Here is a 19,175-nt window from a genome sequence, read left to right as displayed (position 1 = left end):
GAAAATAATATCGTGAATTTTAGTGAGTGTAACTATTCATCTCTTTATAGTTGGCACATTAATGAAACTGTCAATAATATCACATTTAAGAAATGTTTTTGTCAAACCCAAACTTATTGAATTAGAATATTATCCAAAAGACAAACTATTTCAACTTTGCTGGAAATCATTATAATGTTTTTTGTCAAGTTAAAAATTACTTTCTTATGGCTACCGTGGAGTGTAATTGCAACGCACTAGATGTTCAAAATGTTTGCTTAAAAAGAATAAATAGCAGAAGCCAAAATTACGCGATTTACAGTCATTTTTAATAAATATGGTAAATGAAAAATGTTGTTTTGATCGATAAACGTTGGAATGAAAATGACAGATTTGTTTACCATATCGCATATGCGCATAAATTGAATCCTCGCAAAACTGTATACATATACCAATCGATACTTGTACATGCGAACGTGTAATTATTTCTGCTTAAGTTAATAAACTATTACTGCTTTCACAAGAGCACATTGCGCGTGTTTGGTGCAGTGTAAAGCAAATCGATAAAAAATTTCTTGCGCATAATTCATTAAAAAAAATTATCGCATAACAATAACATAATGATGAATAAAAATGTTAAGAAAAAATTCATTCGTGGCACGATGAAATCACGATCGCATATAACATGTATTATATGTAGAGTTATGTATAAATGTAAATATAATATGTATATGCGACGTATATATACAAACGGTCATCGAAAAATAATCTATTATTAAAAAATAAATATAACGGCGTGTTGTATATGCAATAATGTTACATAACGGTGTCCAAGGGTATATCATTATTATTGCATAATTAATTTTATTTTTATGTTTTCCATTAACAAACAACATACTTATCTATAAAAATTTGATTAAAATTTATTATATAGCACAGTTGGGAAAATTATTTCTTTTAGTTTTGCACAAAATTTTTAATTTTTAAAAACCAATGGTGCTTTTACGGAAAAAAAAACGTTATACAACAAAAGCATTATTATGTGTTAACATAAATTCAACAATTCCAAAAGATTTAATAGTTTTTGTGTTGAATTTATAATAATAATAATATTGTTTTTCAAATATCCGCTTGCGTCTTTTTAATATAAAAAAAAAAATAATACTTCATTTTGCAACGAATGTACCGAAAAAATGTAAAATTATTATCAATGATATTGACATAAAAGTATTTTGAATGAAAAATGTAGCAATAAATTTCCGATAAACAAGTGCAAACGTTATCAAATCAATAACTATCGTCAAAATATCAGGTAAATTGACCAATAGCACGGACTTAGAACAATTTATAAATAAAATCACCGATGAACTAAATCAATAACTGTTAAAATAAGTAATATATCTGTATCAAATGTTTTGTTTTTCCATTTTCAATCCATTAAAAAACTATTTTTTTTTGGAATACAGTTCTTGCAAATAAATTATTTCGAGAAATACTCATAGTTAGAATACTCAATTGTTAAATCAATTGTATGGATTGTTACGCAAATTGATTGCTTCCGACTCAAATCTTGACATCAAACAACAGTTAAAGCCTTTAGTAACTGAGTTCTCAAAAAAATATGCAATAATGCAATATTACTAGGTAAAGATAATTCTCAAAAACCATTTAAGGACATTTCATATATATATATATATATAAATAATAACATTTTGAGTATTGTTGACAAGAAATGTTACTTCTAGTTATGTTGGATGCAAAGGAATATATTGTATTTTATGGAACAACAGGTGTTTGCATCACAAATGACACTTAATATTCTTTACATTTTCAAAAATTATGTTTTATAGGTGGTCATAAATATATGTCAGACAAAGAAAAAGGATATTCGACAGATACACGAAAATGAAAGTGTTAGTAATGAAAAGTATTTTGAGCCGAATGCTATAGAAACACTTTTAGATGAAACCATTGAAAAGATATAAAATAATTTTGAATTTAATTTAGAAAATATTACATGTATCACCAACACATTGTGTTATTGATAGGACTAATGGATGTTCGCTGATTGACACCAACAACATGAGGTGCTGCAAAACAAATCCAAAAATATGGAAAGAAATGCCGTGTTCAAATTATACTTCAAATTTTAGTATTTTAGTCATTAACGGTACAATTTGCTTGTTACTGCATAAGCAATACGAGTATGATGTACGAGTTATAAATAGGAAATATTTTTGACTTTTAATTATGTTTGATCAATAAACAGTTTTGTTTAAGTTTTTATATATTAATATACCTATATTTATAATGATATGCCGTTATGGCAAAAGTTTATGACATATATAATTACATTTTATTTACCGAGCAATATAAGAAATTTAGTGGAATAAATATTTTTATACAAAATATTTACGCTCCTCTCTCTCCTTAAAGGTTCTTATGAACCGCCCTTGGCACAAATAAACCACGGAAACGGTTTCACTGGAAATTAATATGACGGCATGCTATATACACTTTAGCAACCGTATGTAATAAGAGAAACAATTGAATATTTGAATATAATAACCTAAACTATCAAGTTACATCATCAATTGATGTTATCATATTGGAGCGTAAAGATATAATAAAATATTAATTTATAAAAAGTTCTGAATTATATGTTAAAATGTTAATATATGTTTGCCAATTCAATGGAATAATAAAAAACCAAGTGTAGGTATAGGCTTATTATAATTCAAAAATGGTAGTTGTTTAATTTCCTATAAAAAAAATTCGATTTCCCATGCCGAATGTTCATCTGAGATTTTCCCTTATAAGAACTCTCCAAAATTTCGGAAAATCCCTTTTATGGAGATTATCTTTTTCGAAAATCTTTATTGGAAACCAATTCAGATGAAATCAAAAGAAAATGTTAAAATATTAACAATATAAAACCGCTGACAGGATAATTAAAAATATATTTTTCAAGTGTAAAACTAGGCAAAAAAAAAAATAAATGTTCAATTTCGTTTTTGTAAAATACCTTATTAATGTATACCTACTATGTGTAAAAAAATAACAAAATTAGATTAATATTGATATTACTCATACTTTAATATCTGGTGGCTCGCTAAGGAAAAAGGTTCGACATCACCGTACATTCTTTTATCCAAGTATATTCAATACAAGCTGATGATTTCAAAAATCTACATTCTAGAATTAACTGATAACCAACAAGTATAGATGAAAAAAATTATTAGATGAACTACACAGTAAGATTGGTTAAAAATTAACATTGAAATTACTACATTTAAATATCGAACCAGGTAGTATATATATATATATATATATATATCACTTTGCACAAGCATGTAAGCTTGAATACAAAAACAAGTTATAACCTACCAACCAGCTCAAAATTAAATAAGGTAATATTTTATACTTGATTAATAAAATATAAATTCAGACTAACCAGAGATAGTAGAGTAACTTAAGGTTGATAAAAAATTAAATAAGACAACGAATGAAAGAAGGAAATAGTTATATATGTGTTTTATTTGTTCTAAGACAAACGTAGACACAATGTATAGGCGGCGGCTATGTTTTCAGTTGGGCCAAATGGAATTTGTAGTCATAGATGCAGTAAAAAAAAAAATGTTATAAAATTAAAGTAAGGTATAAATTATAACATCATAGAATGATAAATTAGTTTAAGAAAAAATATTTTCCAAATTAAGGCATTATACATACAATTATCAAAAAAAACTATTTTATAATTATGTCATCCCTATCAATAAGTTAAACATAACTAAAAACAAATTTGAAAAATTGTTGAAAATAAAAAATAAAAACAAAATTATCATGATATTGAGTAGCACAACACGATTTTTTCCTGCGAAATTCTTTACGATGAAAACAAGGTTGCAACAGCCATTTGGATAGTATTTGAAGTTGGGATGGTATCTGACACCTATGCCAACTTTCGTTTGACCTAACTGAAGGACGTGTGTGCGCTACTGCTACGCCTATTCATTTCTTCTTCTGAGCTTTTTCAGCAGCCTTTGTTACTTTACCCGCAGCCAAGTCTTTGAAGTTGACACTCTATAAATAAAGAAATAAATAATATACAAAATTATCTATGCTCATTGATTAAGTATTGGATTTATACCTTGATCACACCAACAGCAACGGTTTGCCTCATATCACGTACAGCAAAACGTCCCAAGGGAGGGAATTCTGAGAAAGCTTCAACACACAAAGGCTTGGATGGTACCAAGGTGATGATGGCAGCATCTCCAGACTTGATGGCTTTTGGATTGGCTTCAGTAGTTTTACCAGTACGACGGTCACACTTTTCTTTGATCTCTGCAAACTTGCAAGCAATATGGGCTGTGTGGCAATCCAAAACTGGAGTGTATCCATTGGAAATTTGACCAGGGTGGTTCAATACAATAACCTTAGAACAAAGGAAAAAATTAATTAAAATTCATGATAAATTATACAATATAATAATTTACCTGGGCAGTGAAATCAGCAGCACCTTTGGGTGGGTTGTTTTTTGTGTCTCCAGCAACGAAACCACGTCTCAATTCCTTGACTGAAACATTCTTTACGTTGAAACCAACGTTGTCTCCGGGAACAGCTTCTACAAGAGCTTCGTGGTGCATTTCCACGGACTTAACTTCAGTTGTGATGTTGGCCGGTGCGAAAACAACAACCATACCAGGTTTCAAAAGACCAGTCTCCACACGACCAACTGGGACTGTTCCAATACCTCCAATTTTGTAGACGTCCTATTATAATACAAGAAAAATTAAAATATATAGAGCAGTTACTAAGAAAATATGAATATATCAATAATAAATTTAATTTACAAGAAGGAATAAATTATTAGTTATATACCTGAAGTGGAAGACGAAGAGCCTTGTCTGTGGGACGACTAGGTGGGAGGATAGCATCTAAAGCTTCAATCAAACATTTACCATCAGCCTTTCCTTCTTTACGTTCAACACTCCATCCCTTGAACCATGTCATTTTGTCAGATACTTCCAACATATTGTCTCCATTCCATCCAGAGATGGGCACAAAAGCAACAGCAGCTGGGTTGTAACCAATCTTCTTGATGTAACTTCCAACTTCCTTCTTGATTTCTTCGAAACGAGCCTAAAATAATCAGACAAATTTGTTAATTAAATAATAACATTGAAAATTATTAAAAAATATACCTCGCTGTACGGTGGTTCAGTAGAGTCCATCTTGTTCACACCAACAATCAGTTGTTTCACACCAAGGGTAAAAGCCAATAGAGCGTGTTCACGGGTTTGACCGTTCTTGGAGATACCAGCTTCGAATTCTCCAGTACCAGCAGCAACAATAAGCACAGCACAATCAGCCTGGGAAGTACCAGTAATCATGTTCTTGATGAAATCTCTGTGACCAGGTGCATCAATGATGGTAACATAGTACTTGGCAGTTTCAAATTTCCATAAGGCAATATCAATGGTAATACCACGTTCACGTTCAGCCTTAAGTTTGTCCAAAACCCAAGCATATTTGAAAGAACCTTTTCCCATCTAAAATAAAATAATTTATGAATATATCTATGATAAAAAAAAAAAATCCAACGTATAAATATAGATACAATGACATACTTCTTGGGCTTCCTTCTCGAACTTTTCAATTGTTCGCTTGTCAATACCTCCACATTTGTAGATCAAGTGACCAGTTGTTGTAGATTTACCAGAATCTACGTGTCCAATGACAACGATGTTAATATGAACCTTCTCTTTTCCCATGGTTAATCTAAAAACATCAATAAGATACAATAAATTTAAAATGTGAACAATCATTTGACAAACTCATAAATTATAAATTAAAATTACATTCTTGTACTTAAAATAATTTTATATTAGTATACAAAAAAAAATAATTTTTAAAAAAGTTTAGTTTATCTTAAGTTAAAAACAGATCAATAAGATCCATACTAACATAATTTAAGTAACCATATATTAAGAATAAACAGAATTTCAATAAAACGAAAATGCAATATTGAGGTGAATGAACCACGCAATATGACGTATAATCTCGGAACGTGGAACTAAAATCACACGCAACTGCATCGTGCTCTCCTAACCAATATCCCTAAACATGTGTCATACAATACAATGGTACCAACCAACAAACCGACGGCCGGCAATTGTACACAAATCACAGATTTCATTCGCACCCAAAATCAGGAAATATATCAAACGAAAATTACAATAAAATAATAGAATCATAATACAATGATGAATTACAGTGTATCGGGACACGCAAGCAAACGTCAACCCATCAAACCATGCATGTTTAGTCGATTGCACTACTTGCCACATAAGCAGAATATAACATGAAAGAGAGCCGAATTTAAACGAGACCTGATGGTAACAGCAAAAAAAGGGTTGAACATTTTTATACATAAGGTCAGACACTAAGGATGAAGTAAAGGGGGTTTTACGCAAATACGAAGTTGTTCAATATTCAACACACCTTCCGGCGCGATGACGCCGACCGTTTCAAACGAGATACACCACCAAATCGGCGCACTGCACAAACGAGGACGATCGTCGGCAAATTAAATCTCTCCACAAACAGTAAACACAGATTAATAATCATAAGAAAAACGTGAACTGACCGCAGCGCATACGTAATGACGTTCGCGTGTGACCGATGTTCACCGCTGGCCGAAACACCGTGACGCGAGTCGGCCGGTGATTCAAAGCTAATCGTCGCGACAATTTACAAAAACGCAATGAAAATTAAATAGCAAATCGTTTTACTTACCGTTTATAGATGAAATAGTATCAAGATGTGAGATTAAAACGGATGAAAATCGACCAAACACAATGAAGTCGACGGAGGCGAAGAAAAAATGTTCGGTCGACGAGCAGCGCACACGACGATAGCACAGCGATCACGGAAAGAGAGCGATCCTAGCTTAGCACACCGGGCCAGGGTGGTGGTCGAGTGAAAAACATGGCCGTCGGTATACCGGTACCGACATTACGAAAATCTGTTTTGGCGCCCTGAAGCTGTTTAAAACCAAAAAATTTTCTTTTTTGGTTCTGTCTAAAATTTTTCTATTCAAAACTTGTGTCATTTTTTGTCTAAATTTGATCCTAAGGCTTTTCTTTACCCCAACTTTGGCCGACACACATGGGGTTTGAGATTAATCAACTACCGGGCACCAATATTGCCGGCACTGTCGTCGTTGCCAACCTACCTGACACGTATCCCGCGTGTCACATACATTTTCTTTCAAATTTTAAATATATTCACATTTGTGATGGGGTACTTCCTTATTTTTAGTGAATCGTTCCTTTCGTTCCAGTTCCACAAAAGGAACAATTCCAAACGACTCGTTCCATCGTTCCTTTCGGTACTTTTTATTATCATTACTTATCGTGAACCGGCACCGAACCTAATTACTGTAAACTTCTCTAGATAGCGTTGTCTCTACCGTCTCAACAGTGGTATTGTCGGCCTGGAGAATAGTTGTGTATTTCAAAGGTCGACATTTGTGAATTAAAAATGCATTACCACTAACTGTGCGACTGAACTTGCTTCCATTAGTTATTAATAAAGTGTTTTATTCTGTGATAATAGTCATACACAATACGCAAATGTAGAATAATTAGTCGGTAGGAATATTGCATCTAAAAGAACCGAGTATGTGAAATCGTTCCGATTCGTTCCTCCTCTGGACTCGTTCCAAAGGAATGATTCGTTCATCACATCACTGGTCATGTGGATTCCACATGATTGCTGTCACCGCTAGACACTAGTCAACTGCAATTTATCCACTGGATGATGCTAACCATTGCACATGCTTTCAACAACATCCATTACAATATTGGCTTCCGTTTTCACGGTCTAGCCACTGTCCAACGTACACTGGATTCACCTTCGTAATCATCATGAATCTGTTTTTTGTCCCCCTCAATCGTCATAACTTACTATCACGATTTACGAACAGTCGTTCGCCTTTATCAAATGTAATCATTTTTGGAGAAAAATCAAAACTTTTATTTTATTATTTTTCCACATTTGAGTTATTGTTGATTGATAGGCAAGATTCGAGATATTAAAACCACTCACAATCCCGTGATTTTCTGATTACACATTCCGCCTTTCCTCGTTAAAAATAAGTATATAACCATGGACCACGATTAAAGACAGTACTATATTTAATCGTGATATGAACTAACCTGAGATTTGTTTTCATAATTTATTGCCATACATAATTTTCTGCAACTGATATTATAAATTTGGCTTAATAATAACTATTAATATGTATTATAGTTATCAAAAAGCAAAGCGATCAAAGACCAAGAAGTGTCAGTATGTCAGTAGGTATACATTATTGTATACTTTGTTTAACCGGTCATACATAATTCATTTTATAAATTAATACCATTTTTCTTTTTTAACTTTATGAAACACGTATGACGTATCAGATTATTCATTAGATTCATATAAAATTAAAGATGATTAGTAATAAACAATTCAAAACATCGAGAACCATAAAAAATATATAATATTATAATTATCTAAAAAATAATTTAATGTATGATAATTTCAAATTTATATTATAAATGTATATAGGTAATAAAGCAGACTTGTTAAACAATTCATCACCCAGAATTTTTACATGCATTACTTATAACGACTAATAATCGGTGGAAAAATATCTAAATGAAAAAAAATTAAGAGCTATAATTCATTTAATATTACCTACAACAACTATAGAACTATTATTTGAATAAGAACCATAGACGCATAACACTAGTACAAAAAAGTGGTTTTAGATCAAATATAGGTAAAATGCATTGGTCCATTATTTAAACATTAAGAGCTTTTATTAAGCCACATTAATCAATTTATAATTTGTACCTTGCCCATATTAAGCAAATCATTAGATATTGGAAAAAAGAACATAATGGTTATGACTTATGAGCAATGACAAACTATGACAAACTCCACATTTTATTTAAATTATCACAATTATATCGTAATTCTTATACTAACATAAATGTAAATAGGTTGGCAATAATTATGGTTGAATTGAAGATAATAATTTCAAGGAATAATTAAGATTAAAATTGTTCTTTTATTTAATATAACCGCGTTTTCACCATAATTACGAATTTTTAAGGTTTAATCATCAATGCTAGATAGTTTTAGATCCATATTGATGGTTTTTAATTGTGTTGTGTTTTTATACTTGCGTTTTTTTTTATCAATTTTAGATGTTTCAGCTATAATCATACTATAGTCTATATTAGGGTTGCCATACGTTCCGGAAAACCGGGATTGTCACCGGTTTTGGACTTTGCGTCCCGGTGTCCCGAAAAATATTTTCGGGACGTCCATATATTCAGGCTTTTAGAGGAAATTTAGTATTGTTTATTTCTTAATATTGACTATTTTATCTCAAAGTACATTTTTAGTCGTAATTGATTAACAATATATAATATACTTTATTTTACAAAAAATTTTTTAAACATTATATTGCCGGCCATAAATGGTCCTCTTCAGTGGCGTATACATAACTTTTGTATGAAGAGGGGGGGATCATTTGCAAACAAATCATTATTTTTATTTTATTATAATTTTTTTTTTTACGTTTCTATCACCTTCACGATAAGAGCATTATTTTATAACATTTGAAAAAGGGCCTAGGGGAATCTGACCTCTACAACCCCCCTTGTATACGTCACTGGTCCTCCCAATATATTAAAAATATATTACTCAATATTGTGTTTGTGTTGTTCGGGTTTCGCTTTATAAATTCATGGCAACCTATAGGGTTATATGTATATATGTTTCTATAGTCTATATGCGTGTTTTGAGCTAATAAATTACTGTTTTAATTAATAATCTATTTTGGTGATATTGTTAATTTTATTTGGAACTATTGGAATATTTTAAAACTAAATTAAAATTGACTTTTTGATAACCAAGTTGTCACATTGAGCAATTTAATAACTGCGTAAACTTAAAACTAAATTCACTGTTTTTGCCTACTGATAATTCATTATTTTATAATTAAAATACCATACCATTTTAATAAGTTAGCAACTCAAGTGACAAACCCGATTGTTGTAATTTTATCATAATATACCTATTATATAATTTATAATTTATAGTCATAGTTAAACTGTTAACTGTTTTTATTGTAGTTTTTCATGAACAATTTTATCTTAAATAAGATCTAAGAAATCAATTTAATTAATACAATTTATGTACTCACTAATCTTGAGAATATTCTAATTTTAACAGTTACGATTTATAATACTTCCCTTATTAAATTTAAATAATAAATTATATTAAATATTCACAAATTATTATATGAATCAGAAATCTATGGTATAGCTAACTGATATATTATTAGTAGACTCAAAGTGTGTTGACAATATAGTCTAGTTATAATGTAAAACAAATTTGTGTTTATTAGTAATAAAAATAATTTTATAGATAAAAAGTTGTCTATAAAAAAAAAGAATACATCAGTGGTAAGAACATCAAATTATTCTTTTTATATTACATATAAAACACTTAATAATAAATAAATAATATTTCATAAACTATATGTATATTATTTAAATAAATTTAAAATTAAAAAAAAAAATATATATATATATATATACAATACAAAAAATAACACTTTTTTAAATATGATGTATAATAATTTGAATGGTTGGATTTGGAAAAGACAAATAACTATCTAAAATTTAGATAAATTTTTAAAATTAAACTCTAGATAAAACAAAAAGAGCTTCAAAATAGTTGTTTATTCCTATTGATGTTGTATTGACTAGATTTAAGTCAGTGAAATAAGTAATAATTTATTATATTCATATAAACAATGACTAATCAAGTGAAAAATTTAACACAAGGATCGGACTTTTTAAATTTAATTTAAGTATAAAGCATCAAATTCTACTCATATAATCAATACAATTTGCTTATATTAAAACACATTTTTGGAAATAATTAAAATATAACATAAAAAGAATACTTAATAATCAAGCACCTACATTAATATATCAAATTGTATTATGAAACCTAGAAATTGATTAAGTTCCTTGTGACCATGTAAATAAACTAGACCAGCTTGAATTTGGATCTGTCGCTGACCCTACATTTTACAAAACATAAAATTTATTTAATAATTACCACTCAATTTATTTAATATGAAAGGTATATTCTACCTTTAGCAATAGTTTCAATCTGCTTCTGTTCATCTGGACTAAGTTTGAGCAGTTTATTTATTACTGGTACTAAATGACTTTTTTCTACACCACTTGATAAAGTGATAAACTGTTTGAAAAAAAAATAAATAAATATTTTGACATATAAATTAAAGACTAAAAATCACCTTAATAATAATATTTTTTAAATATTCCATATTTTGTATTTCAGCATGTCTATCTACACTACGTTGTAATCTTCTAATGTCTTCTTTCAGAAATTTATTTTGTTGTTCATATCGTGAACAATTTTTTTCAGCTTCATTTAACATTAAAGTTAATTGTTTCAGTTGCTTCTGATTAGTATTCAATTCGGTAACTGGATCACCCACTGATGAATAAAAAATTATAAATAAATATAATAAATATTTATAAATTTAAATAAAACTAATAATTCATTACCACTATAGTTATCAAAGGATAAGAGATCTTCCAAAGGCATTAATGCAGACTTACTAATTTTTCTAACTGATTCATTTGAACTAGCAAAATCTGAAAACTAAAGAATTCATAGTACATTTTAAATTCTGAGAAACAAGGAAATTTTTCATAATTATATTAGACAAACAAACCATTTCATCATCATCATGAATATTATTTGAAGAATTTGATTCTTTAAGTTTATTTTCAACAACAGGTAACTCTGCATTCAATACTGGTGCAGTTAATTCTTTAACTAAAGCAATTTCTTGTTGAAGCTTTTCAATTTCTTTTTCATGTGCCAGTCTTTCACTTGACATTTTTTCCTGAGATTGAAATTACATATTGTATTGATTAAATATTTTAAATACTATATATTAAGATATTTAACTTACATTAAGAGTTGCTTTTTCTACTTCTAATATTGATTTGAGATGTTCAATTTCAATATTTAAACGATACATTTCTTTGTCTTTTATTGATAAAGTCTTAGTAACATTACTTAGTTTTTTTTCATATTTATTTATTTCCTCTTGTAACATACTTATTTCTGTGTATTTAGCTGACAGCTCAGACCTAAAGTATAATTTAAATTTTTAAATTCATTTTTAAAACGAAAAATATTTTCTTCATACTACTTACGCCACAATTTGTAAATTAGTTTTTGAAACATTGAAAGCTTTTGTAACTTCTTGAAGTTGTTCACCTAATTCTACAACTTTTGCATTATACACAGTATCTTGTTTGTGTTTTTGAAAAACACTATGTGCTCTTATTTTATATGCTTCAAATTCATCAACTAAACTTTGATTTTCTTCTACGTAATTAGCAATAGAATCATTGGCTGTTTTTAACTCAACTTGTAATCTTCGAATCTAAGAAAATATAAATGTTTATTAAAATTCAGAATAACAATGGTTAAAATAATATTACTTTTTCATTTAGTTGGGTATATTGCAATTGATAATTTTCTTTATCAGTATCATATTGGGTATGTAATTTATCATACTTATTGGTTAAATCTGTATTTAATATCTTTTCATTGTTTAAAGTTTCTTGGCATTCTTTTAAAAGGTTTTCTTTTTCATTAAGTAATGATTCAGCATTATTCAGACCCGTTCTACATATTTCTATTTGATGCTAAAATTTAACAAATAATAAAATCACCAAACTCAAATATGTTATTGTTATTACTACAAAATAACATTTTAAATCAGATTGATTATAAATAAATATAGTACACAATAACGTAGTATTTATCAACTGAACACTAAACATATAATCTATTATTGTATATCGACTATTATCTTTATCGACATCCGGTCGATATCCAACGGGTTATACGGTCAATACGGATTTATAGTATAATTTATACAAAAAGTGTAAAGAGATATGAGAAGTAGTTTGCAGATGGCATATAACTGGAAGTACTCTTAATTATATTATCATTCTACTAAACGTTCTCTTAATAAATTTTTTTTTTTTGATTGGTTAGAATATGTATATATGTATATATGTATATATGTATCAATAGTTTTTAATTTTAAATATTTGTCAAAATATGCAAAATAAGCATAACAATTTTAAAATATGTACTCTCCTGCAAAATCTATCAAATATGCAAAAATATGCACATTCAAATTTTAGATCTGATATCATGGCACCGAGAAACGAATTTATTTCGCACTCTGCTATTTTTAACAATATTTAAAAAAAGTATGCAAATGCTAGAAGTCCCTAAGCCTACTAATAACATGTTAAAAGCATTTTTGTATAGATTATCAGCCCTTTCCATCCTATTTCAAATCAGGCACAAATTTGCTTATCTGCAGTTGTCACGCTACCAACTTTGCGGATAATTGAAAGTTTACTATAATAGTATGAAAAAAATCATACAAATAGATTTATAATGAAAAATTATCATTTTGTTATTTAGAAGGAAATAATGCAATTTAGTTTTCTATTATTTTAAATATTATTGAAATATAAGCACATTTTTTTTATTAATTGTTATTGTAAAAATTCTACTTACTGAACTCTGTTTATTTCTTTCTTGTTCAGTAATAACAATATTTTCTAAATGTTTTATTTGTTCATGCAAAGAATCAATAACACTATTAGCATTTGAGAGTTCTTGTTCTAAATGTTCACTATGTAACTTTTCTTCTTTCACTTTTTGAGATAACTCATCCAAGGTTTTCTAAAAATTAAATTTAAAATTAAATTATTTAGTTAACCATATAATTTAAAAATAATTAACAAAAACCTACTTCATACGAATTTAACTCAAGATCACGAATATTAATTTTTTGTTTATCTGTTTTTAATTTGTCCAATTCATATTCCATAGACTTAAGTTTATCTTTAGAAACTTTTAAATTGTTTGTAAGTTCTTTAATTGAAGCTTCTCGATCTGCTTTGAGAATTTCACTGGCAGATTTTTCTTGCTTAATTATTTCAAGCTTTGAAATTAAAGATTTTTCTGCTTCTTTTAAACTTAAAATATATTAAATTTAAATGAAAACAAGACTAAAATATTTTAATTTTAATCAATGTAATAAGAAAAGTACAAATTACCAATTGATAGTTTTTTGAGCATTTACTAAGTCATTCTTCAATGTTTCAATATCTGATTTTAAATTCAAGCATAACTTAGTCTGCTCTAATAATTTATTTTCTTCTTCTTTCAACTTTTTACTTAATTCTTTAGTTTCTTTACATTTAATGTCAAACTCATCACATTTAATATCATACTGTTGTTGTAAACACTGAAAAATAAACACTGATAAAAAACTTTAATTTACTTAAACAAATTAAACTATTGCAACTTATTAACAAATCAATTTAAAAATCAGTAAAATTTTTCATAATCATTTGGAACTAACAGTAACTTCATATCTACAATATTGTCAATGCACTAATATGAAAATATAGCACATTGAAATACAATATTTCAGAATACAGAAAATTGTAATATAACTTTTAATTTTCATATTTTTAAAAAGAATAATTGTAAATTTATGTTTAAAATATTTGATTTTTAGTATAAAAATATAGATCCTTACACGTGCAAGTTTCCCTTGTTCAGCTAAAGCTGCCATCTTGCTTAATAATTCACTTTTTTCTTGATTATGTTTTTTTATTTCATTTTCTATGAATTGTTTTAAATCAGATATTTGTTTTTTTTGTTTTATAGCAATGGCTTTCAACTAAAAATAAATTCAAATTATTTATCATGAATGATATGAATAAAATGAACTGTTATTTAAAACGATCAATTTTCTTCTTTTTCGCCTTACTCCCAACTATTTGAGGTCGACCATCTTTGTCCTAAACCTACACTAGTCTCAATTTTCTATATCCTCTACGCACACACCAATAGCTCTCAAATAATTTCAATTGTATCTCTTTTTTGATCTTCTTCTTTCTCTTTTCCCTTCAATGTTCATTTTCATAACCACTCTCACTGCTTTTGTTTCCTCTCACTTCATCACATGCCCAAACTATCTCAGTTTATTTTCTCTCATCTTGTTCACTATAGATGTTACACCAATATTACCTTTCTCATATTTGTTTCTTATTCTATCTTCTCTTATCATTCAACTCATCCATCTAAGCATTCTCATTTCCTCAACACTCATAGTCTGTTCTATCATCTAGTCAACCGCTCAACACTCTGAACCATATAGTATAGTTGGTCTCACTACTATTTAAAAAGGATTATAAATTATAATTATAAAAAAAAAAAAAATTTAAATATAAAAAAATAAAAAAAATAACCTTTTGAGAACGATCTTCTTGACTTTCATCCATTTCACGCAATCTATAAATCTCATCTGCTCTACTAATTGATGAAGTACTTGAACCATCTACATAATGACAAATATTAATGAGAACTTAAACAAATTGACTAAATTATAATTAAAAAGTACCAATATTATCTCTTAAGTGTTGTAATTCAACTTCCATTTCATTACACAAAGCATCTTTTTCTGTAATTTTCTCTTCAAGTTTTAATACTTCTGCTTCGAATTTACTTATAGTTATATTTTTACTATCAATTTTTTTTTTTAAATTATCTACTTGCAAGTGTACATTATCAATATAGTTGTTTTTAGAAATGTTTAAATTTTCAACTTCTTTTATTTTTTCTAACATAAATTCTCTAAAATTAGACACTAAAAGTTTTTGTTTAGGTAATACTTCAATCTTAATGTTATGAATATACTGTAAGTTTTTATTAATTTCATCAACAAGGATAATTTTATTATTCAAATCAGTATCATTTTGGGTTTGTTTTATATTTAATCCTGTATTCTGGTTCTTTGTCTCCAAAGAATTAGGAATTGTTGTTCCATTTTTTATTATTTCTTGTTTATAGTTACTTATTTTATTTTTTAATGATTCAATTATATTTTCCTTTTTGTTGAGTTCATCTTTTAAAATTATCTCAGACTCTTTATAAGTGAATTTCAGTGTTTTATATTCTGTTAAAGTTTTTTCAAATAGTTCAAATGCTTCATTTAAATATGGTTCAAATTTGAATGACAGTTTATTATTTTCATCTATGTTATTATGTTTTATTTGATTTTTAACATAATTTTCAAAAATTTCATCCAAAAGTTTTAAACAATCAGTAAAATTTATTTGTAAGTTATTTAAATTAGTAGCTAACTTTGAAGTTTTAGAACTCAAATCAGAATTAATTTCACTAAGAGTCTTAATTTCATTATTTTTTACTTCAATTTCTACTTTTAATTCTTTTATAATACTTTTCAACACATTTTCTTCTTTCTGCATATTTTGAAGTCTTTGAACATAAACTTCTCTCTCATTTTCATAAGTTTCCATTTGCTTAGAAAATAATTTTATTTGTTTTACAAATTTGTTGTTTTCTTCTTCTATTTCATTATAATTCTTAATCTTTTCTTTAAGTTCAGTAATATTATTTTCCAATTTGTTAATTATATTTGCTTGTTCGTCAAATGCTAAATCTTTTTTTTCACAATGATTTTCTAAAGAAATATTTTTTTGTATTAACTCGTTACATTGTGAACTAATTTTATTTTTAGTTTCTTCTATTTTTAATTTTTCATGGAACAACTTTTCAATTTCTGTCTCTAAAGATTTAAATTTTATATTATTACATTTTATCTGTTCTTTAAGATTCTTTATTTCTTCATCAGCACAAATTCTAAAAGCTTTTTCATTGTCCATGGTTTTTTTCATAGCATCCAATGCACTTTTGTTACTTTGGAGTGTTTTTTGCAAAGCGTCTACTTCATCTTTTTGTTGGCTGTTTAACATATTAATTTTTTCCTTTAGATTATTGATAGTTGATTCAGCTTGTTGCAATTCTTTATTTTTTTTCAATAATTCCTATAAATAATGATGTAAAAATTGGAAATAAATAATAATATTAATCATTATAACTTAAATTTTAAATAAATAATTATTTTATATTAATATTTAATAAACCAGAACATTATCATAAGTATTTTATCACTCTTGAATTTTTAAATTATTTTACTTGTTTTTCTGAATGTTCATACAAACGTTGTTGATCTATAAACTTCTGCTCCCATATTTTTTCTTTATCGTGTAACTCTATGTGATACAAAAAATTAGTTAATTAAAAATTCAATATTTTCTTTTTATTAAAATCTCCAAAATGTAAGAAATACAAGTTTATTAATAAAAGGATCAAATATTTAAAAAAAAAAAAAAACCAGAAACAGAATGAAAACTATTAACGTTTAATTCAAACATTAATATTATATAAATATAGTAAAAATGTAATAATAAATACCTTCATTTTCTTTTTTCATTTGATTGATTTCATTTTGATATTTATTCCAAATTTCTTCCTTTGATAATTTTTGTAAAACCTGTACACATATTTCAATTAAAAATGATTAATATTATGAACAAATTAGAAGTAAAACAGTTTAAAAAATAGAATAAAAATAGTTAATTTTTTTGCATACATCATCATTTGAGTTATGAATTTCCATAATAATACTAAATTTTTAATACTGAAAATAAAAAACTAATAATACTTCAACAAAAATATTTTCAGTTCATAAATACTATAAATTTACTTATACAAACAATCATTAAACAATAAAGTCATTTTTAATACTAAAAACGTAGTTTACACCAAAAAAATAAAAATTAAACATTTAATATGAAATACATAAGTATTATCACAAAAAGTTATCAGAGTTGATATGTTATCATTAATATATTTAGACTAAGAATAAAGATAATAATAACTACAGGTACATATGAATAATAATAAATGTAATATTATATTGTTCAATGTTCGAATTTTAATTTAACGTTCTTCAAGTTTTATTAAGTTTAAATTAAAATGGCATTTATTGTTAATGCTCTTTTAAGATTCCGAGTTCTGGGAAAATTGACAACACCGATGAACGAATCATGTGTAAGTATATTATTATACTTACTCAACTTAATTGTTCTTTAAAACTCTTAAAACTTTTTAGTTAGGAGTACTTCCTCAAAATCAACAAATTCGCAACAAATGGCCTGATTATAGAATGAAAAAAGATGCACGTAAAAGAGATACCCTTAGAGATTATGGTGTATACAAGTTACGCTATAATGCACTTCGTAAAAATGATATCATTCCTTTGGAAATTCAAGTATTAAAGAAAAACAATTATTTGTACCACTCAATATTTTTGTTATATATATTTATAGCAAATTGCCGACAAAGAAATCTACAACTGTCCAAGGGATGCTAGTATAACCAGAATTGTTCAACGGTGTCAGATAACATCTCGTCCTCGAGGTAATGTCAAAAGATGGCGTTTAAGTAGAATAGTGTTCAGACATTTAGCTGATTACAACAAATTGGCTGGAGTTCAAAGAGCAATGTGGTAAGTAAATTATTTTTGTTTCAATTGTTTTATATTCTTTTATTTATAGTTGGTTTTTTTTTCAGGTAAAATAAAAAAAAATTACCAGAACTTACAAAGGAAATTTTTGTTATATAGTAATTAAATGAATTAATTAGATTTATGTATTTGAATTTACAGTCTATGATTAATTTTTCATCTTCTAAATAAATATAATTGTTGTAACAAGAGTAAAACCATTTTATTTTATTTCTAAACTAGTTTTAACTATGTTAAGTAGTTTTTCAATGCTATTTTTGTAACTGAAATTAGAAAATTAGCTTATCATAATAAACAATTTCTCTAAGTTATAATATTATACAGTAAATTTTTACTTTACTTTAGATATTTGAAAACATGGTCATTAAACAAATGAATTGATCTATTCTATGCTGGACTTTATTACTCAAAAAAATTTCCATTATCTTATGTTATTTAAAATTTGATAATATATTAAAATATTGTTAGTACTGTATTTTAAATTGTTTAGGTACACTTTTTGACAAGAAGACATCTTTAGTAGAATATAGTGAAGTATTAAATGTCTCATTTGTGGTCTGGCCTATAAAATTAAATAGTTAAG

The 19,175-nt window shown here is 27.2% G+C and overlaps 3 protein-coding genes across 4 annotated transcripts; 1 reads left to right on the top strand and 2 right to left on the bottom strand.

The window, feature by feature from the left end:
* Positions 1-3,580: 3,580 nt before the first annotated feature.
* On the bottom strand, positions 3,581-6,935 carry LOC112688105 (elongation factor 1-alpha). Its single transcript, XM_025561131.1, has 7 exons — positions 6,781-6,935; positions 5,613-5,763; positions 5,187-5,534; positions 4,864-5,124; positions 4,479-4,754; positions 4,130-4,417; positions 3,581-4,062 (listed from the first exon to the last, which is right to left on the bottom strand). The coding sequence occupies exons 2-7, from the start codon at positions 5,754-5,756 to the stop codon at positions 3,991-3,993; spliced, it is 1,389 nt and encodes a 462-aa protein (XP_025416916.1). The 5' UTR covers positions 5,757-5,763; positions 6,781-6,935; the 3' UTR covers positions 3,581-3,990.
* Positions 6,936-10,979: 4,044 nt separating this feature from the next.
* LOC112688181 (GRIP and coiled-coil domain-containing protein 2-like) lies at positions 10,980-17,750 on the bottom strand. The gene is made up of 17 exons (XM_025561253.1): positions 17,657-17,750; positions 17,479-17,557; positions 17,200-17,276; positions 15,602-17,048; positions 15,450-15,538; positions 14,735-14,878; positions 14,247-14,437; positions 13,940-14,165; positions 13,702-13,869; positions 12,603-12,809; positions 12,312-12,544; positions 12,065-12,245; positions 11,822-11,995; positions 11,652-11,748; positions 11,378-11,580; positions 11,211-11,319; positions 10,980-11,137 (listed from the first exon to the last, which is right to left on the bottom strand). Exons 1-17 carry the CDS (start codon positions 17,681-17,683, stop codon positions 11,076-11,078), a joined length of 3,714 nt encoding a protein of 1,237 aa, XP_025417038.1. The 5' UTR covers positions 17,684-17,750; the 3' UTR covers positions 10,980-11,075.
* Positions 17,751-17,969: 219 nt separating this feature from the next.
* Positions 17,970-18,683, top strand: LOC112688182 (28S ribosomal protein S14, mitochondrial). Of its 2 annotated transcripts, XM_025561254.1 has the most exons (4): positions 17,970-18,117; positions 18,179-18,337; positions 18,396-18,574; positions 18,640-18,683. In XM_025561254.1, the coding sequence occupies exons 1-4, from the start codon at positions 18,043-18,045 to the stop codon at positions 18,641-18,643; spliced, it is 417 nt and encodes a 138-aa protein (XP_025417039.1). In that variant the 5' UTR covers positions 17,970-18,042; the 3' UTR covers positions 18,644-18,683. The 2 variants fall into 2 exon arrangements, with proteins under 2 accessions (XP_025417039.1, XP_025417040.1); XM_025561255.1 differs by lacking the exon at positions 18,640-18,683 and having other exon boundaries at positions 18,396-18,578.
* The last annotated feature ends 492 nt before the right edge of the window (positions 18,684-19,175 follow it).

The sequence above is a fragment of the Sipha flava genome, unplaced genomic scaffold (genome assembly GCF_003268045.1).
Source record: "Sipha flava isolate LNK unplaced genomic scaffold, YSA_version1 37_pilon_pilon, whole genome shotgun sequence".
Lineage (NCBI taxonomy): Eukaryota > Metazoa > Arthropoda > Insecta > Hemiptera > Aphididae > Sipha > Sipha flava.
The sequence above is the reverse complement of the archived record's forward strand: the minus strand, read 5'-3'. Positions and strand labels throughout refer to the sequence as shown.